Genomic DNA, 22,651 nt, shown 5'->3' on the forward strand with positions numbered 1-22,651 from the left:
TCGAACATGTGAAGACATCGGTGCAGTAGTGATGTGAGAGATCCGACAATTGACTCTTGGTGAGGTCATAGGTATTTGGTGCCCTTCACATTATTGGCAGCGTGTGATGGATTCATTGGAAGACTGTTTCGAGGGACTCTAAGATATCATAGGATCTTGATCCTATCTTGTACTAATGTGTACTGTCACAATTGAGAGTAAAACATGTTTGAAATGACAAAATTTTTGTTTGTCTTTTTTCTTGTGCTATATCTTTATGGTGTTTGTTCATCCATCTCCCTACATGTAATGTTTACATATGAACAAACCTTCCATTTGTGTATTTCAGAATTTTTTAATTCATTAGCATTTTCAAGGCAAAAAATAGTTGCCATGGCTTCTGCAATGACCCTTATATAACAAAATTTATTTAACAAATTTTATCAGGGAATAAACATGCTATGAAGCAGTAGTCAAAATGCCCAACTCCTTAAACAGATGGTTTTTACAGCACGTCATCTACATAGTAGTCAGAAGAATTTGCTTAGACAGTTATTAATTTTGAAACACTTTACTGAGAGTAGTAGTGGTGCATGTCCTGTACTTACTATGCAAGGGTTACACACTGCTACTAGTGGAAAAGCAATTCTTTTAAAAAGTTAAAAACTCTCTAAGCCAACTCTTCCACTACTTTGCAGATGACATGCTATAAAACCACAAAAAGCCATAAATGTAACTGTAAGCTGACCTGTACAAATCCATTTTCACAATTAATTTAATTTCAAGTGCGCAATCATAACAAAATAAAAAATGCATGTTACAGTTTTTGCACTTAAAAATGGAAAAGTAACTGTGACCTTTGTATAATAATATTAGAGAAATAAATTGAGAACCTCAAAGGATGATACCTAAGTATTAAACATATTTGGGTAAATAGAAAATAAAATACACAGTGTTTCTTAGAGGGCGATGTTTAAAAACCCAACTTTAATTTACAACATGGAAAAAAACTTCATTTGAAGCTTCCAACCCTTGCAAGATGATATACCCTTTACACTTTCATTGTATGGGCTCACTTGCCATTATGATAAAGGCTCCATCTAGTACGTAAAAACAAGAGACAAGCATCTCTACACACAGCCCAGTCGAAAGCTCTTCATAATTCCCTTTCATACATCCTAGCCCTCTTCCCTTCTTGATGCACCAACCCTTCACTACTACTACTACTACTACTACTACTACTACAACCACCACCACCACCACCACCACCACCACCACCACTAACACTACTTCCCTTTCCTACTTCACTTTCACTCTTCTTCTTCCCCCTTCACTTTGTCCTCTGTCTTCTGCTGTCATAAAACATCCCCCACTAAAATGGCAACCAGGGCACCTCCAAAGCTGCAACACTCTAAACACACTACTTATTCCTCTGCCTGTATGGGAGAGCTGGGTCTGACTAATGCCACAAATGACACAAGATAAACGTGCTAGGATATTACATTTTACAAATAAATAAAGCAAGAGGAAGTTCTTCAAAAGACTCTTCTTTAACAAAACCATGTTACGTACACTTCAGTGAAGACGGGCTTATACAAGTGTATATAGCGTATTAACCACACACATTAAAGTTCAGAAGGAACAAAAAAAAAGATTAAGAGTCAGTTAAGCTATAACACATTATGTAAAGATATGTCATCCATTGATGGGTATATTTTTAGGTACATCATAATGTCTTAGCCAGTCAAGATGTGAATGACAGTAGTGAAGCAATAATAATCATTAGCTAAAAACATGGAGTTTGGTCACCATGAGCACTGCTTTACCTCATGTGGTCTTGCATCAATACTATTATTTATAATTTCCCAGAGGACATTTCTTCACTCCTCCAGGGCAGCAATCTTCAAATCAGTAACCATCCTACAAAGTACTAATTTTTCAGCAGAATACCTTTCAAGTAGTTCCAGATACGTTCAATATATTCTGACTATGTAAATTTTATAACTTTTGGACCTTCTATTTGTGTCAGATCTATGTGAAGTTAAATAAACAGAAAATAGCATTTAGGTAGGACTACAACAGATCTGTCTGACCTTCCTTGGTGATGGAAATTTTCATGAAACATTTTTTAGCAATATGTTATGAAGAAACATAACTAAACACTTCAAGCTCACTAATTTACAGTGCGTAGAAATTTCTGCAGATTGCCACTCCCATCATTTGACGGGGTACAATTTCTCCTCCTTTTCAATATGAAGTCGCATATATTGAATAGTTCAATAAGTCTTCATTGTGTTGCAATGGACTTGCAGTTTTGTAAGACAACAATAAAAAATGGCCAGCACTCAAAGAGAGGCAAAGTTTATGCAGCCAGCTGTCAAAGTTTTAAAGTTGGCGTAGAGTTTGATATATACATAACACACTCATGTGTGGCCAGAGAGACATGTACAAACAGATGAATATTTTTAAATAGTACCCATCCAAAGTTTCCTTTACTGCTGAGAAGAAGTGTTCAGAATTGTATGTGAAGTGATTTTTTATAATAAACCAAATAAGCTGTATAAGAAAATCATTTACGCAGGACGTTGCAGAAGATACTTACCATGCACAGGTGATTGCTAGTTAACATTCCTAACTTTTTATCAAACATTGGCACAGAGACCGATGCACAAGGGCAGCTGCTACATTAGCAACCTCTATAAAGTATTGTGCCCTCCTTGAATATTGCTCCATCTGTGGCACACAGGCATATGTGTAATGTTGATACTACATGCGCACTCTTTGTTGGAATGTGTGCTCTATTATCAGAATGCATGCTCATAGAGTTGATAATCAGACATCAAAATTAATAATTAATCAATTGTTGTTAGACATGTCATTATAACAACAAAAACAACCAAGTACTGATAAAATTATTTAATTGGATAGATAAAAAAATCTACTTACCAAGCGGCAACAGAACATACACATAAAAGATGGTTGTGATTGGCAAGATTTCGGAGCCAGTGGCTCTTTCTTCAGGCAGAAGGGTTGAAGGAAGGAAGAAGGGTAAAGGAAAAAACGGAGAGGTCTAGGAAAAGGGGTAGATTTTGAAAAAGTCACCCAGAACTGCGGGTCAGGGGAGACTTACCGTATGGGATGAGAGACTGTTGCTGGGTTCTTCATTGGATGGAATTTGAAAACCTGACAGCTTAAAGGTGCAAGACAGGGTAATATGCAAGACAGAGATTGCTACTAAAACATCGTGCATGAGTTAATAAGAGTGAGTACCGTAAAATATGTGCAAAATAGACCCCAAAGGCATCGACACAGCTACACTAGGGAACAAGGTTGAGTGTGTGCACAAAGCTAAGGGAATGTTTTGAAAGAGAAGGTGAGTGCTTCCTCAAGAAAATTTTAAATTGTGATGGAACTTGGGTTCACTATTATGAGCCAGAATAAAAAAGACAAAGCATGGACTGGAAGCACAACAATTCACCTGTCAAGAAAAAAATTAAAACCCAAGCATCAGCAGGAAAAATCATGTTGACAGTGTTTTGGGATGCTGAAGGTCCAGTTTTTTGTGATTACCTTGAAGAGCAGTGTACAATGAACAGCCAATACTACTCAGATTTGCTTTTAAATAAAGTGAAGCCAGGTATCAGAGAGAGACGACGTGGATCTCAGAGGAGAGGTGTGATTCTCCAGCAAGACAATGCACATCCTCATATTGTTCAATTAACCTGTGAAACCAGCAGCAAAATGGGCTGGGAAGTACTGCCTCATTCCCCTTACAGTCCTGAGTCAGCACCTAGTGACCTCCATTTGTTTGGTTCACTGAAGGAGGCATGACATGAGAAGAGCTTCCAGGACAAGGAGGACATGAAAAAGTTTGTGGGGAAATTGGTTCAAGCATGGAGATAATGAGTTCCTTGTAGTCGAAATATAAAAGCTTGTAGCCCATTGGAACAAGTGCATAAATGTTCAAGGGGATTATGTTAAAAAGTAGAAAAAGTATTGTTTTGTAAAAATAAATGCTTTTTTTCTCCTGACTAAATTGTATCTTTAATTATGGAATGACCCTTGTAGTTGTTGGTAAGTATAAAGTTGATTCAGGTAATTAGGAAGGCTGTCACAGATTTGGAATCAGGTGGGTACTGACAGCGGAAGCGTTCAGCAGCAGATAGACTATGTAGGTGAGGATGTTGGTACTGAGAAGGCGGCATCAATGGTGATAAGCAAGGTGTGTGGTGGGAGTGGGATGGGCAAGGATTTCAAACGATCTAGGAAATTGTTGGTATCTTTCACATACGAGGGCAGCTTTTGTACTATGGGTTGCAGGTGTTGATCAACTACTACCCTTTTTCCTAGACCTCTCCAGTCCTTTTCCTTCACTCTTCTTCCTTCTCCTTTAATCCTTCTGCCTCAAGAAGGAGCCACTGGCTCCGAGGCTCAAAAAGCTTGCCAATCACAACAGTCTTCTATGTGTGTGTTCTGTCACCACTTGGTGAGTAGATCTGCCATCTATCCAATTAAACAATTTTAGACATGTCATTAGTTATAAAATGTTTTCTTTCTGAACAAATTAAAGAAATCACCGGGTCCCACATGTTATCCAGCTGAAAGCCGCTACCACAATTAATTAGATCTTCCACCAACTGTATTTCCATCGATTCCTCGTCACGGCAAATTGCTGTCCTTAAAATAATTAAAAAAAAGGGGGGGCATCCTAAAAAAAAAAAAAAAAAAAAAAAAAAAAAAAAATATAAAGTCCAAAGTTTTCAAGACAATCTAACTTAATCTGGCAAAGCTGTTAACAATGTACTATGGATACATGTTTTCATGCTTGTTGAAGTTATACATTTTTAATTATAAACAACCGAAAATTTTTCAACAAGGTGAGAATACAAATGATCCTGTTTTGAAAAATCTGTCAGAATGAAATTAATTTATTTTAGTACATAGTTTGATATAGCATTACTACAAATACCTGTGGAACAGAATATTGGTATCTTCTTTCACTAGATTTTTACAGCTCTCGAAATTTCCATGAAAAAATGTACCAAATCTTAGGGCTTTTCTGTTATATAAATGCCTCAATATTGTAGTAAATGAAAATTCTTCCCACAGAATTTTTCCAGTACTGACTGATTGCATGCCAAATTTAAGTACTATAATGTCAGAGGTTTGTGAGAAAAGGTACATATAGTTGCCAGTATGTAAGGTCAGAGAAATCTGAATCAGAGATTTGACAGTGTTTCTATTAGGCCTTAGGTTATCTGTGTGAACAAGTGCAAATCATATGCAGTCTTCTCTTCATCCTCTTTTCTTACCTTGTTCTCTTGGGTTAACCTGATTTTCAAACTGAGTAACAATAATGTAAGCAGCATCAATTCCCCTACTACCAATTTCCTTTAATATCGACAGTGTGAAAGCTGCTAGATCAATCCTAGCCTCTAGAGCCCATAGTCTGCCAAGATTCACACAGTTAAAAACTAAATACGCATCATATGCTGCAACTGCATTGGCAGTTATGAAAACTAATGCTGTCTTGTGGCATGGTTTTTCTATCAGAGACTTGTAATTTTTATTAGGATTTTGAGTTTTTCCATGCATGTACTTTTGTAGAAATTCTGGATCTGCTAAACGCCAAAATTTTCCCCACACTGTGACTGCATAAAAGTGGAAGAAAACACCCCAGGAAAAATAATATGAGGTAATAACAGAACAACAAACGTGCTTGGCGCAATGCAAGCTTTTTTTAATTATTATTTTTATGACAGGAGTGGAATTCAGGAACTGAAGTATCAATACCATGTAATAAATGAAGATCCAATAAAAAAAATTTCAGAATTTTTGTCACTTCATACATCCTTCACCCACTGTGCACATTGTCTGACCAATACAGGCTTTAATAACAAAGTAGGAAAAGATAGAATGCTACTTTCCATAAAGAAGACAGATTAAGTTGCAGTCAGGTTCATGTAAAAGATACTTACACAAAGCTTTTGGCCACAGGCTTCATCAGTGAAAGAGGAAAAGAGGAACAAAGAGCTACACCATTCATATACACAAGCAAGCACACCTCACACACACGACAACTAAAACCGGCAGGACAGGCCCAAATGCAACTACCATGTGGGATGGCAGAAGCAATCTGGAAGGGGGCCACAGAAGACAAAGGGATAGTTGTGTATGGAAGTAGGAACAGAGGGATGCTGTCTAGGAGAGTGTGCACACACTAGAATACCAACAAGTGCAGTGTCAGGAGGTTTCGGGGCTGGGAGGTGCAGAAACAAAGGAGTGAAAAGGAGAGGAGCGAGGAAAGACGGGTGGGTGCATTGGCAGGTAGTGGCTACTAAAGAGGCTGGGAGACAAGAGTGAGGAGGAGATAATGAGACACATGGGTTAAAACTGTTGGGTGGAGGGTGTGCGGACATTATGTTACTGTAGGTTGAGGCTGGGATAATTACAGGAGCAGAAAATTTGTTGCAAGGATAACTCCCACCTTCATAGTTCAGAAAAGCTGGTGGTGGAGAGAAGGATCCATATGGCTCTGATAGTGAAGCAGCTGTATCAAAATCAAGCATGTTACGCTCAGCTGCACGTTGTGCACAGGGTGGTCTTCTTTGCTCTTGGCCACAGTTTGGCTGTGGCCTTTCATCCTGGTGAACAACTGGTTGGTTGTCATACCAATATAAAAAGCTGTACAATAGTTGCAACAGAGCTGGAAAATAACATGGCTGCTCTCATACGTGAACAGGCCCCTCATGGGGTAGGATAAACCTTTGATAAGACTGGAATCGGAATTGGGCATGTCTTGCATCTGGGTCTTCCACAGAGTTATGATCCTTGTGGCAAGTGCTTGGGATTGGACATGGGGCAGGAATGGACTATGATGTTGTGGTGGTTGGGTGGGTGATGGAACACCACTTTAGGAAGGGTATGACAGCTATCAAAATGCAGGTGCTGTTGGTGGTTGGTGGGTTAACATGGACAAAGGTATGGATGGAGGCATCGGAGAGGAGGAGGTCAACATTGAGGATGGTGGCACACTGGGTTATGGAGGACCAGGTGAAACGGATGGGAGAGGTGTTGAGATTGTGAATGAATGAAGGTAGGCCTTGAGTTCACATCATGATGATATCATCAATGAACCCAAATCAGACTAAGGGGTTTGGCATTTTGGGAGTCTATGAAGGTCTCCTCTAGATGACTCATAAACAGCTTGGCACAGGAAGGTGGCATCAGGGACCCAATGACTGTGCTGCAGATTCCCTGTTCTGCAAGGATTGTTCTGTATGAATCTTGCTCATATCACCCAACCAATTACAGATGATCTCTCTAGATTTGTGCACACTGAGGAGGTTAATACTCTTTGTTGGTGTATAGTAAATATGAACCTAATACATTTGAGAGTATTGTGGAGCCCCCTTCTAACAGCCAGGTACCGCAAGTCTCTAGAGGAAAGGAAGGTTCCAAATGATTGGAAAAGAGCACAGGTAGTCTCAGTCTTCAAGAAGGGTCATCGAGCAGATGCTCAGAACTATAGACCTACAGCTCTGATGTCGATCTGTTGTAGAATTTTAAAACATGTTTTTTGCTCGAGTATCATGTCGTTTTTGGAAATCCAGAATCTACTCTGTAGGAATCAACATGGATTCCGGAAACAGCGATCGTTTGAGACCCAACTTGCTTTATTTGTTCATGAGACCCAGAAAATATTAGATACAGGCTCCCAGGTAGATGCTATTTTGCTTGACTTCCGGAAGGCGTTCGATACAGTTCCGCACTGTCGCCTGATAAACAAAGTAAGAGCCTACGGAATATCAGACCAGCTGTGTGGGTGGATTGAAGAGTTTTTAGCAAACAGAACACAGCATGTTGTTATCAATGGAGAGACGTCTACAGACGTTAAAGTAACCTCTGGCGTGCCACAGGGGAGTGTTATGGGGCCATTGCTTTTCACAATATATATAAATGACCTAGTAGATAGTGTCGGAAGTTCTATGCGGCTTTTCGCGGATGATGCTGTAGTATACAGAGAAGTTGCAGCATCAAAAAATTGTAGCGAAATGCAGGAAGATCTGCAGCGGATAGGCACTTGGTGCAGGGAGTGCCAACTGACCCTTAACATAGACAAATGTAATGTATTGTGAATACATAGAAAGAAGGATCCTTTATTGTATGATTATATGATAGCGGAGCAAACACTGGTAGCAGTTACTTCTGTAAAATATCTGAGAGTATGCGTGCGGAACGATTTGAAGTGGAATGATCATATAAAATTAATTGTTGGTAAGGCGGGTACCAGGTTGAGATTCATTGGGAGAGTTCTTAGAAAATGTGGTCCATCAACAAAGGAAGTGGCTTACAAAACACTCGTTCGACCTATACTTGAGTATTGCTCATCAGTGTGGGATCTGTACCAGATCGGGTTGACGGAGGAGATAGAGAAGATCCAAAGAAGAGCAGCGCGTTTCGTCACAGGGTTATTTGGTAACCGTGATAGCATTACGGAGATGTTTAACAACTCAAGTGGCAGATTCTGCAAGAGAGGCGCTCTGCATCGCAGTGTAGCTTGCTCGCCAGGTTTCGAGAGGTTGCTTTTCTGGATGAGGTATCGAATATATTGCTTCCCCCTACCTATACCTCCCGAGGAGCTCACAAATGTAAAATTAGAGAGATTAGAGCACGCATGGAGGCTTTCAGACAGTCATTCTTCCTGTGAACCATACGCGACTGGAACAGGAAAGGGAGGTGATGACAGTGGCACGTAAAGTGCCCTCCGCCACACACCGTTGGGTGGCTTGCGGAGTATAAATGTAGATGTAGATATAACAGATGATTAAATAGAAGAAGAAACATATGGTTCATGCAAGACGGAGCTCCACATGGAAGGAGTTCAAAACATTTCATGTATTCTGCTAGCAAATATGTAGTAGTGTTGTAGGGTTTGGATTCCATGGTAAGAATATATCGGAAAGAGAGAAATTGTCATAGAACATAAACACAAAATCCTAAGGTACACTGTTTTGCACTTAAACATGCTATAATGTTAAATCAGTGTGGTTTCCGATATTTTAGATGTGTGGAATGTAATATATTTCCAACATTTTCCGTACTCCTCCTGCAGTCTCACACTCATTCCCACATAGAAGAATTTTCCTGCCCCAAGCAGACATGTAAGCCACACTCCAATTCTCCCTCAGTTTTATTGATTTTATGTAATTTCTATTCACGTGACCAAGATGTCACTTCTAGCCATGTACTCTAAATTTCCTAGTAAATGTAGTACAGCTGTCAACACCTAGCACAACTGAACTATTTTTCTGTACATGTATGTGTATCGGTTTCATATGGGGGAAGGGGAGGGGGGGCATAGCAGAGTGTAAATTCATAGAGTCTGATTAGGACTGAGAAAGAGCTAATAGTTGGATCCACAACACATTTTGACCAGGATAGGGTTCAGAGGTGGACCCAACATGCGTTGCAGCCAGGATAGGGGTCTAAAGTGAATCCACCCACGATATGTCCAGGACAGTGTCTTAAGGTGAATTCACTAGGAGTACATCTCCTTGAAAGCATAAGTAGCTTTGGGTTAGGATTAAGATATACAATGTGGATGAGAAATGAGGTAGTGGGTCAGGAGTCTGAAGGATTGGGAAAGAAGTTTTCAATGCTGGAATGACCATGGGCATGTGGGATGTTGGTGTATATACTGGTGGAGTCAACAGTGACGAGTAGCGATCCGGGAAGTTAAGGGGTGAGGATGGCGAACAGTCAGTGAAGGAAGTGGTTGATATCTTTGATGTGGGAGGCTAGATTATGGGCAATTAATGAGGGCCGAAATTCTTTTAACAAGAAAACAATAACCACCCAGGGTTGTTGGTTTTGTGGATTTTGGGGAGCATGTAGAAGAAGGGTGTGCAGGATGTCATAGGGGTGAGGAGTCAAATGGTTTCATGGGAGAGGTTCTGGAAAGGGCCTAAGGCTTAAGCCTAAAGCAGAAATTGGAGATTGTGTTGGACTTTGTGTTTTGGTTGGAGGGATTGACGGCAAAGAAATGCTTCCACTGCAGGGATCAGGAGAAGTAGAATAGGTCTTTGATAAGTCCCACATGGTTTAATTTTGGTTTGGGGCTAATGGTAAGGCCTTTCAATAGGACTGAAACTCTGTGGAGCTGAGGGTTTTGGTGGAAAGGTTGTCAATGGTGTTACAGGAATGTTTTAGCTCTGGATTTGTTGGAGTGCTGGGAGTATTAGGAGATGTGGCAAGTTGAAAAGATCAGCTAGGTAAGGTTTAGCTGCTATGAGGGGCGGTGAGGAGGAACGCTGTGGGTAGGATAGGGGTTGGATAGTGGTGCCCTCAGGCAGTATGATAGCAAGTTGGGTAACTTAGGGAGGTGGTGTCTGGAATTGTTCCTCCAGGTGCTGGAGAGGGAGGGGCTCAGTTTCAGAGATGTGATGCATGGAAGCAGTAGCATCCTGCAAAGGGAGCAGAGGTGATTTGGGGTGCCTATGCCATGGAGATATGTTTTTGTTACACCAGGTTTATGAGGGCCAGGTGCTGGCATAATCTGAAAAGGTGAAATTCATAGTGAAAGGAGGGATGGGATCCAGAGAAAGGAATTTTTATCACTAGGCCATCTGGGGGAATTCCATGGTTTACATCTATATCTACATCTACATAGATACTCCGCAAGCCACATATGGTGCATGTTGGAGGGTATCCTGTACCATTACTAGTCATTTCCTTTTCTGTTCCACTCACAAATAGAGCGAGGGAAAAATGCCTCTCTATATGCCTCCGTATGAGCCCTAATTCTCGTATCTTATCTTCATGGTCATTATGCACAATGTATGTTGGTGGCAGAAGAATCATTCAGCAGTCAGCTTGAAATGCTGGTTTCCTAAATTTTCTCAACATTGCTTCTCGAAAATAACATTGCTTCTCGAAAATAACATTGCCTTCCCTCAATGGATTCCCATCTGAATTCCTGAAGCCTCTCTGTAGCTCTTACATACTGGTAACAAATCTAGCAGGCTGACACTGAATTGTTTCCATGTCCTCTGGTACAGATCCCAAGCACTCAAGCAGTACTCAAGAATAGATCACACCAGCGTCTTGTATGCAATCTCCCTTACAGGTAGTCCACTCTTTCCTAAGATTCTCCCAATAAACTGAAATCAACCATTCACAATTTACCATTAGTGAGACTGAGTTTTTGCCAGGGAAAGTGCCTGAACTGGTTCAAAAAGATGGAGCAGTCTGCTTGTGTGTGTCTCTCTGTTTCTCTTTTGTTGATGAAGGTTGTCATCAAAAGAGTCGTGTAAGTGTCTTTTCACTGTGCCTGTCTCTGCAACTTAATGTGCCTTCTTTGCGCTAAGTAGCAATCTTATCTTTTCCTAATTGTTGACGTTTCTACATTGAGTTTCCATTGTTCAGTGTAGACTTTGCCACACTAGCGAGGTACTCTGTAGTTTTCAGCTCCCCACAATTCCAAATTGTCATATACTGAACCAAGAAGAGCACAAGTCTTTGTAGGCAGGAGTAAGATTACTTTGACATAATGTTTCCTTAAAAATTCTGACTAATTTCAATGAAATATTGCCAACAAATGGGAGGAATGGTCTGGACTTGAGCAGCCCCATATCCTCTTGATCATGTGGGTTGGTTCTGTTTCTTCTACCTTACAGCTGTGCTGCAATGATGTGAAGAATATTCATTATCTTTGAACACACACTGTAGATGTTCTAGCTCCTTTTGCAAGGCTGTCTCCATCAGACACAACTTGTGTCTGGTGCACAAGTGTTCAAATGACACCCCTAGTTTTTGATGAGTGGTGGCAGCTGGACCTCTGCAAATACAAGTCTGTATGTTTGGGCTTACGGTAAATAGAATTCCCCAACGATCCATGCACTTTCCGACTGAGCAAGCTGTCCAGAAACAGCAGGAAGCCACCCTTCTCCACTTCCATTGTAAATTTTATATTGTCATGGATAGAATTCAGGTGCTGCACAACACATGACAGTTCTTCTTCACTGTGCGGCCACACTACAGAAGTATCACCTACATATAGCCACAAAATTTAAGTTCAGCTAAACCAAGTGCCCTCTCCTCATAGTCTTCCATAAGAATGTTGGCTACCAGAAGGCAGAGAAGACTATCCATGGCAACACTCAATTTGCTCAAAATATTCAATGTTGAATTCGAACCTGCGACCATAGCAGGCGCGCGTTTCCAGACTGAAGTGCCTAGAATGCTCGGCCACAGTGGCCAGCATACTGGCTTTGAACTTACTGCTGATGAGTGACAATGAATGTAGGAGAGGGACCCTAGTGGAGAGTGAGATGACATGGTAGCTTGTTGAGTCAAAGTGACTTCAATCTACTAATAGTCACAGGAGTTGCAAATATGACACAAGCATTTCCTCACAAAAGATCTGAGTACAGATGCAAGATATCTAGCTAAGTCATACACTGGATCACTGATTTTGCTCACAATAGTACATAACGGAAGACCTTCTTTGTGTTTCTTTATAGACCATATAACCATGGTGGAACAGAACTGTGAGGTATTAATCTTTACGTAACTTCTTTTGGAAGGGAAGAAGAATTCAACAATGCTGATACTTGGCATTCTACTCTCTCTGTGGGGTCTTTATCAATCTTCTGGTACATTGGTTTACTTAACAAGCTATGAACACCATGTAAGGATCATGTCGTAGCTTGCGTAGTGTGGCTCTTTCCATGGAGGAAACATTACTCTTTCAAGGTGAAGCCCTCATAAGTACATGCCATGTTTCACATCTTAATTCTTCTGACTGAGAAGAAGTCTGATATCTTCAACAGTACTAATAAAATCCATTAAGGGCAAGGTTCTAGGCATATGTGTGAAGATCAAGCCATCATTTATTACAGAATCAGTTGAAATACATTTGGTGGAAGATCTTATTAATCATGATAGTGGCTTTCAATTGGATAAGGCATGAGGCCCAGTGATTCCTTGAATTTGTTCAGAAAGGAAACATTTTATTACTAATTGTACATAAAGTGACAGTCAATTTTATTAATTTTGACATCTGAATTTCAACTCAGTGAGCATGCATTCTGACAGAGTGTGCCTGTAGTATTACCATTATGCATGTGCACCACAGATAGAGCAATATTTGAAGAGGCTGAAATTTGATAGCCGGCCGCGGTGGTCTCGCGGTTCTAGGCGCGCAGTCCAGAACCGTGTGACTGCTACGGTCGCAGGTTCGAATCCTGCCTCGGGCATGGATGTGTGTGATGTCCTTAGGTTAGTTAGGTTTAAGTAGTTCTAAGTTCTAGGGGACTAATGACCACAGCAGTTGAGTCCCATAGTGCTCAGAGCCATTTGAACCATTTTTTGAAATTTGATAGAGGCTGCTCACCTAGGAACTGCCTTTGTGCATACATCTCCATGACAATTTTTAGAATAAAGTTAGCGATTGTGAACTGGCAATCTCCAGTGCAAAACATTTATCTGAAGATGGCTGAATGTTTGCCAGGCGAAATATCATGTCTAGTTGTCCATGTAATCTGGCTTCAATCCCAGAACTTCATAGAATAGTCTTATGCTGGGAAAATTTCAAGACTCACATCAGATACCTCTTCACTGTGGAGATGGCGTCACACATCCAGAGGTTGGATAAGTTATGTAACAAGCCAGAAAGATTGTTACATTCTTTGTGTTTTTTACTGAAGTGCCAGGACAACGGCTTCAATCCAGAGTTTGCCAGAGTGACACATTTTATCAAGACTGCCACTGCAAAGTTCGTCAAATGTAAGGCAAGCCTAACATTAATGAAGGAGAGAGGATTCGTGTTACTTGCTGTGAACTGGATACTATTTCAAACCAGCTGTTTTATCTGCACGTAGAGAAAGCTTCCCACGTCCCATCTCTCTCTTGGGAATGTGACGACAGCATGGATTGGGCAAAATCAGACGGTTCTCTAAGGAGTCTGCTACAAGACAAACTTCCAAGTTTGCCGAACCATCAGCAATGTTACGACAAGAAGACGATTTTTGACACTGCATGATCAGTTTTATGGGTAAGGTTTTGGGCTATGTGACACTGTCATGGCTTGGGAAACACTTGAACTTGGCACCTATGCCTAGATCCTTGCCTTTAATTGATTTTATTAGTGCTGTTGAAGAGCATATCAGAACTCTTCCCAGTGACGCAGCAGAAGAAATAAGATGTGAAACAAGCCACACACTTTGTCTTTCCAGTGAATAAGGGAAACTCCACTGTGCTGTTGTTACACACAATCTATGACCACATTATTTATAGCTTGTTAAGTGAATCAAAGTAATGGTAGATTGATAAAGACCATACAGAGAGAGTGGAAAGAAAAATGTTAGTCTTGTTGAATTCATCTTCCATTCCACAAGAGTTGTGACAAGATTAAGAGGTCACAGCACTTTTCCAACATGGATTAAATATGTTCTTCCAGTGATACATAAAGGTCTTCCATTACGTCCTATTGTGAGCAATATCAGTACTCCAACGCATGACTTAGCTAGACGTCTTGCGTCTATACTGAGACATTTTGTGGGGAAGCGCTCCCATCATAGTTGCAACTCAGGTGACTTTGTTAATAGACTAATGTCATTTTGACTCAACAAGTCAGACTTATTAGTAAGCTATGATGTCATGTCATTTTTCACTGGATCCTCTCTTGCATTCATTGTCACTCATCAGCAGTAAGTTCAAAGCCATTATAACAGTGCTATTTTATCATTTGCTATCCTCAACCAACTTTTTATTCAATAGTGAATATTTTGAGCAAATTGATAGTGTTGTAATGGACAATCCGCTCTCCTCTCTGGTGGCAAACTTTCTTATGGAAGACGATGAGGAGAGGGCACTTGATTTGGCTGAGGATTTGTAAATGATACTTTTGTAGTGTGGCTCCACAGTGAAAAAGAACTGCCACTCATTTTGTAGCATATGCAGTCTAATTGCAAGAATATAAAATTTACAATGGAAGCAGAGAAGGCTGTCTGCCATTTCCAGACGTCTTGGGTCTGCTGGAAAGTGGATGGATCGCTGTTTACCATAAGCTCACATATGCAGGCCTGTATCTGCAAGTGTCCACTTGTCACTACCCATCATAAACTACGGGCATCCTTCGAACATTGATGCATCAGCCACATGTCGTGTCTGATGGAGATAGCCTTGCAAAGAAGATGGAACATTTACAATCCGTGTTCAAAGATAATAGATATTCTCCACACCAGATCAGCACAGCTTTAAGAAAGAAGAAATTTGACCACTCATACAATCAAAGGGAGAAGGAGTGGTTCACGAAAATGGTGTTCCTCACATATGTTGGCAATATTTTGTCAAAATTAGACAGGAGACATTACATCAAAATAATTTTTCACCCACCCACAAAGCCACTAAAGGACAATCTAGGATTGCGAAAGGTTGGAATGTACACAATACCTTTTCATTGTGGCAAAGCCTACACTGGTCAGATAATACACACAGAATATGAAATATGCATTGAAAATGATCATTACACTTGTCTTTCACAGCCCAGTAAGTAACCCATAGCCGAGCACCTTATATCCACAGGACATTCCATGGATTTTCTGTCATGGATAGCTTGGCCTTGATGAGATCTTTCTGGGATTCAGTTATTAAGGAACTGGTGAAAATATGTTTGGCACAGAAGGTCTTATTAATTGTAGTGGCAGCTGTCTGCTGAATAAGGCATGAGACTCAATGTTTTTTGCTTTTTTTAAATTTCTTCAGAGAAAAAGGATGACTAATGAAATGTCTAGCACCAGTTAATTTCATTAATTTTGACATCTGAATTTCAACTTGGTGAGCACACATTCAGACAAGAGAGTGCACGCTTAGTATCACCATTACACATGTGCCTACACAACACACATAGAGCAACATTCGAAGAGGGCAGGAAACTCAATAGAGGTCGCTCGTGTAGCAACCGCCTTCTTGGATGTGTCTCCACACCAAGTTTTGGTATAAAGTCAGTGATGTGCACTAGCAATCTCCAGTGCAAAACACTCACCTCAAGATCGCCGAACAGTTGTCATGAAATGTCATAGCAAGAAGTCGACATAATCTGGCTGCATTCCTAAAATTTCATGGAATAAGTAGTCTGACGGTTATCTTTCTGGCTACAAAATGTATGAATGAAAAGCACAGTTAGCTCCTTTGTTTAAAATGTATTTGGCTGCCTGAAAAGATGAGATCCTCCTCAGACCTATGATTTTCAACCCAAAGTAAATTAGGAATAGTCTACAGCAGTTAGCAAGTAAAGTTGGTGAACCATAGACAGGTAGTGACTGTGATGTTGCTGCACAGTTAGCAAGTTCTACTGCGTGTGGTGATAAGAGAAGAGTGAAGAGAGACTTAGAAAACATGAAAGTTATACCCAACCTCTCTCTATGTATAAAGTTACAACAAAATCTCATATGAGCATATAAAGGACTACAAACTACTGTCAGGGTCAATTTTTTAATTTCATGGCTGACTAAAATGTTTAAACCAATCTGCAGAGATATCAGCACTCTTAATGATGATTAGCAGGATTTACTGTTTCTTTAGCTTATCTTTATTTGTGAAGCACTTACATATAATATTGGTTTACTGGATATATGAGATTATATCGACTTATATAGATCAGTATTGATGACAAAAATCCATTACGAAGAACTAAGAACATTAACTACATACCTTTGTTTGATGGCCAGTATTAGATTCATCGTCACGTGTCCACAAACTGAGGAAACCACTTTCTCCACCCGTTAATAAAACTTGATCCTGAAAAAGCAATTATTCATGAATATATCATACATGTCCTTTCTTTGGAGGCTTGTATGGGGAAAATACCATTTGATGACACTGGTGGAGAGGAAGAACAAGAAGAAGAAGAAGAAGAAGAAGAAGAAGAAAATAAAAACAATTTATCAGCAATTTGAAGGCTGAGGCAAACTACTCTAAATTAAATTCTTAAGTCACATAACTAAAAGGGGGGGGGGGGGGGGAGATTTACTATGTTTTCCTCTAATGTAATAAGAAGCAACTGCAAAGACTCCAGGGATGTTGCTTGAGATGATGTCATTAAAGCTTTATCATATTTCAATAGAGCACTTGCTGATTACCTTCAGGCTTTGATATTGACTGCTGAGTGTAAAGACAGATCTAGTAACATGTATCAACACTGAAAAGCAGGCCACTGGTGGCAACATATAGATCAAGTGTTGTGCCACAGCATCACTGTCTGCCTGCAGGTCAGTGCCCCAGTGCTCACAGTATCCAGGAGCACTTTAATACACAGCAAATGTGGCTCTAGCAGCCAAAGCATCACAACAGACCACTATGTTACATATAATTACTGACTGTATGGCCAGGCAAGTCAGCAGTTCATTGGAGCATCAGTCACAAAATCGTCAACCATCGCTGTATCATCTTCTGTCATGAGCTGCCATATGCAGACACAGGTATTGGGCTCAAACGTGAATGTCTCTGTCACTTCCCAACAAGCCAACCACAAGCAGACCTCGCCTGCAACCAAGCCCAGCTACGGGGAACCCGCAAATGCTGGACAGCCATCATCGGCCACCACATCCTGTACTCAGCCAACTGCATCGCTAGTAACAAAAATCCAGCCGGCTGCATCAGTATCTGACACAGCGCTGCTGGGTAATTCTTCGTTACACAAGATCACTCTGCACTCAGACTGCACTTAGCCTAACAGCTATTGCCATCTCCATGACAATGTTTCTCCTGTGAGACAAGTGAGACTGAAGCCTGACCATGCTCCGGAACACAGACAGCATGAATCAATACCATGCTGCATCACTTGATGAAACCATGCTTCTGTAATTATTCAAACACGTCAGAACAATAAAAAGAGTTTAGAGTTTACATGCACATAATTTGTCTTGTTGCAGCTACCTTACTCTTTCAACAGACTCCTGTAGCCCTCACAAATACACTGATTGGTCATAGGTAATGTAAGCAGGTAACAGCATGTGCATTTTGTAACCACTCATGGGGTCTTCATATAATTTGTTCCTTGGATATGTCCTCTACGCACCATCATGTTTTTCATTATTTCAGGTACAAATTTGATTCTGGTATCTGGGAAGGGATAAAACAATAACATTTGTTGTGTGTACACAATGTAACCTAGTGTGTCATGTGGTCCTATGCACTGATTCTCGCAATGTGGTATGCCAGAAGAAAGGATATATGTCAGGTCAGGCAGGGAGGGTGCTTGGTTGAGACAAGGAAGGCTTTGTGTATCAAAGAAGTTTACATCAATGCAGATATTAGGTAATTTTAGGCATAGTTTGTTGACAATAATGTTGATATATGAATTAGGAATTTAGTAGTTCTTCAAGAGTTTATGCTAGTAGATACGTGGTTTGATGTCCACAGAGTGCCAGGGTCATGTGCATAGCTGTTTTCTTCCTTTAGTTTCTTCTCCTCACTCTTTCTGCTTTTTCTGTTCTCTAGTGAGGTAGTTGTAAACCATGGTACAATTCTGTCAAACTAAAACATAGGTAAGTGTCGCGGCGATAATACCCCCCAACATGAAAACTGACTCAAAGCACAGTAGTAAGCACTGAGACACCACTTATGCAAGATGTGCCACTGACCATGATGTCATCATTATAACACTCCAAATCGCTCCAGTTTAGTGGGCACGAAAACAACTATTCAAATCAGTATATTGCATAATGGGAGAACATATATGAGTATTGGGGAGTTATTTTAAGGAGAAAGAGTTATGGAGTATTACAAAGTTGTACTAGGGAGCACAGATTGTAACTGGTAAAGTGCCTGTGGTTAAATACATCAATAGCATTGCCAGGCTCATGAAGCACGATACACTGTACGGGCCTCTCAGGAACTGAGAGTTGAAGTTAGAGGTTAAGCAAGAGTTCTCCTAGCACTATGATCAGAAATGTGAATGTAGTGAATTCACCACAGACTCTTTACTTTCTGTAAATAATTCAGGTTAAGATTTCTGTTCTGAACTTGTCTGCTTAATTTTTACTACCGTAAGGATAGTATGTCTTGTGAAGGACGGGATTACTAAGTCAAAGAAGGTGAGTATCTGTTGTTATGGATAAGTATAGAGTAGAAGAAAGGAACACATGGAAAAGAGTGGGTACAGACGTTCATGATGTTAGTGGGAATACTGTTGTAGGATGCCTCCCAGACTTCCACACCAATATTCCTGCCAGACAGTTCGGTACTGCTGTCAAAAGGGACAAGCCAGAAAGAACGTTAGCATTCCTTAGTGGGGCAGCTTGAAGACTGCTGCAATAAGTGAATAACAAAAAGGAATTTAAATGTGTATAGTGTATGGCTGATATTGCATAAATGAATTTAAAGGTGTATAGTGTATGACTGATACTGCATCTCTGGTACACATTTTAGGTGGTCTCGTGCTAGTTTCTGGAACAGTCACTGACTAGAGCCACTGAACTGAATTCTTTGAAGTAGTGAACAGTGTCAAGACACAGGTCTAGTTAGTGGCAAGACACTGATGCAGTATTGCACTGCAGTGTCACTGTCCACCTGCTTACCAAGCAGGGGAACTTTGGTATGCAGCAAACATGACTCTGGCAGCTGCAATGCCAAAAGAGACTTGCTTTGCTGTATATAAGTACTGGCCATCGAGCCAGGCTAGTCATTGGATCATCAGTCAAATAGGAAAGTCATTGAGAAGTCAACCATTGCCATTCCAGCTTCCACCATGAGACTTCTCCAGCACCTAATGCCAAGCTGCTGCCACTCAGACACTGGTCCAGGTTTCATACCTGGATACCTCCTTCATATCCCAATGGGCCAACCCCCAGCAACCCTCACCCTTGGCTGAGCCCAAGCACCAAGTCACTGGCACCTGCAAGCACCAGCACAACCCAGCCATCAATCCTGCACTCAGAATACTTTCACACAGGCAACATAAGGCCACTTCAGTAGCAATGTAACAACACCATTTGGCCACATCAGCTCTTGACACAATTCCTCTGGGGAAAGGTTTACTACACAAGGTCACTCCACACTCAGGCACCACTGAGCCTTGCAACTGCTACAATCCCCACAACAATGCTCCTCTCTGGGAGCCAGAATATCGAATGAAATCTGGCCACATCGCAGAACACAGATGTCAAGGATCAGTACTAGGCTGCTCCTCTAAACAAGTGCATGTTGGAATAATAAAAGAATTTACATGCACCCAATCTGTGTTCCTGCACCTCCCTTTCTCCTCCAATGATCTCCTATACCCCTTGCCAACCTATCAAACCTACAGAGCCCAGGTGGGGCAGGCAACACCATTCTGAGAACTAGAAGAATGGCTTTTCCATTCCTCTGTAATGGTCACCGCACGAGCAACCAACACAGATGTAAGGCTACAGTAAAGTATAGAACTAATATGACATAACACCGGTAGTCACACACCAAGCAAAGGTCATTAGTTTGGCATTTGTCTGTACAAAATTAGACTGATGTGCGGGCTGCCAAACCAAAGGGTATGACTTCTTAGTTGTCCTGCCCTCCCCGCTCCCCCCCCCCCCCCTTTCCCCCAAGAACTATGGAACTTTTTAAGTTCAGGTGGCTTGCATGCCACAACAATGCAAATTGCTGTACAGTGTGTGCAACCATAACGGAGTGCTATCTGTGGGTAGACCAGACCTGTGATTCCTGAAGGGGGCAGCAGCCTTTTCAGCAGTTGTAGGGGGCAGCAGTCTGGATGACTGATCTTCCCCTGTCACATTTAGCCAGTAAGACCATGCTGTATTGTTACAGCAGAGGCTGAAAGAAAAAGTAAACTACATCCGTCATTTTTCCTGGGAGCATGCAGCTCTAATGTATAACTTAATGATGATGGCATCCTCTTGTATGAAATACTCTGGAAGTAAAAACAGTCTCTCTCTCTCTCTCTCTCTCTCTCTCTCTCTCTCTCTCTCAGGTCTGCAGGCAGGGAGGGACTGCTCAAGACAATATTGCCATCAGGAAAAACAAAATTGGCATTCTATGGGTCAGAGTATAGAACGTTATGTCCTTAATCAGTATTTACATTGAGAATTTAATAGGCAGAATGGATATGTTGAAATAAGATACAGTGGGAATTGGTGAAGTTCTGTGGCAGGAAGAGCAGTGCTTCTGGGGAGGAGAGTACAGAGCTGTAGGTATAAAATCAAATAGCAGTAATACAGGAGTATGTCTAATAATGAAAAGGAAAATAAAAATATAAGTTCCTGTGAATAACATAGTGAACTCATTACTTTAGCTAAGGTAAACATGAACCCAACACCTTACACAAGTTTATATATCTACTAACTAAACTAATGATGATGAGAGAGAAACAAATAATGACAAGATAAAATAAATTATACAAATAGTTAAGGGAGACAAAATTTTAATTGTGAAAGGAGACTAGATTTCAACAGTAAAAGGAAGACATGGAAAAATAGTAGCAGTGTCACTAGGGGGGGGGGGGGGGGGGGGATGAAACAGAAGCCACTTGTTAGAGTTTTGCAAAGAGCGTCATTTAATCACTGCATACACATCGTGATAAAAGGTTGTATGTGTGGAAAAGAGCTGTAGACTTTGGAAGGTTTCAGGTTGATTATATCATGATAAACAAAGATTTTAAAATAAAAACATTTGCAGGGGCAAGCATAGACTATGGTCAACATTTGTTGGTTGTGAACTCCAGACTAAAGGACATAGCAGAAATGTAGGAAACTAATGAGAGGGGGACCTGCATAAACTGAAAGAACAACAAATTGTTGAAAGTTTCAAAGGGAGCATTAGGCAGTGATTGACAAAATCTGAGGAAAAAATACAATAGAAAACAAAATGGTAGCTTAAAGAGACAGTGAAGGCAGAAGAATATAAAGTAGGTAAAAAGACAAGACTCATTAGAAGTTATTGGATAATACATGAGATATTGAATTTCATTGAAGATGAGCCTTGCACTTCTTACAATTCGGTATTCTGTATGGAAGTTCATTCATGCTTCATTGGTTAAAGGGCATACACATCTTCAGTTTAACTGCACAGTTATTCATTCATGTTAAAACCCACATAGTTATCTGAACTTAGGCTGTGTAGGATACATTCAGTTTCCCCGTCAGTTCTCTCTCTTCTGGCATTCCATGCAGTTTTCCTGGTGATAAAATGACAGTGGGCAACAGAAAAAGGAGAGCTGCATTTTGTTGTGTGGTTGCATCTGTGTTGCTTCTTTAATTCTTTCTGGAAATCTGATTGAAGGTGGTTTATTTTCTTAATTTCACCATCACTAGTCTCATCAGGATACGTGGCTGCCTTTTTTTGTTTTTTACACACACACACACACACACACACACACACACACACACACACACCTAGACTGTTATCCTAGAAGTCTTCAATAAAATCCAAAGGTGCATTATTTTTCATGGATGTAAAGATGTCAGCAGGTTGAGGTTTAGGTAACAGCTGTATGAGAGAATTGTACAGTCATCAGAGGGAACTGCACAGGTTATCATTGATATAGGCTTGTCTGTTGTGCAGGTGGCAGACTTGCCAGAAATACACAATTGCCATAGGTAATCACAACATTTATTGCTCAGATGTTTTGTCACACATGATAAGCTGTGCATCTAAACTGAAAGTGGAGCCCTTA

At 40.7% G+C, this 22,651-nt stretch overlaps 1 protein-coding gene across 2 annotated transcripts in view; it reads right to left on the reverse strand.

Moving 5' to 3' along the window:
• Positions 1–22,651, reverse strand: part of LOC126272808 (WD repeat-containing protein 89) — a 264,167-nt gene that overhangs the window by 39,927 nt on the left and 201,589 nt on the right. For both annotated transcript variants that reach the window (XM_049975994.1, XM_049975995.1), the window contains one exon: positions 16,696–16,782. In XM_049975994.1, the coding sequence (XP_049831951.1) occupies positions 16,696–16,782 (87 nt within the window). The remainder of the gene's footprint in view (positions 1–16,695; positions 16,783–22,651) is intronic.

This window comes from Schistocerca gregaria, chromosome 5 (genome assembly GCF_023897955.1).
Source record: "Schistocerca gregaria isolate iqSchGreg1 chromosome 5, iqSchGreg1.2, whole genome shotgun sequence".
Lineage (NCBI taxonomy): Eukaryota > Metazoa > Arthropoda > Insecta > Orthoptera > Acrididae > Schistocerca > Schistocerca gregaria.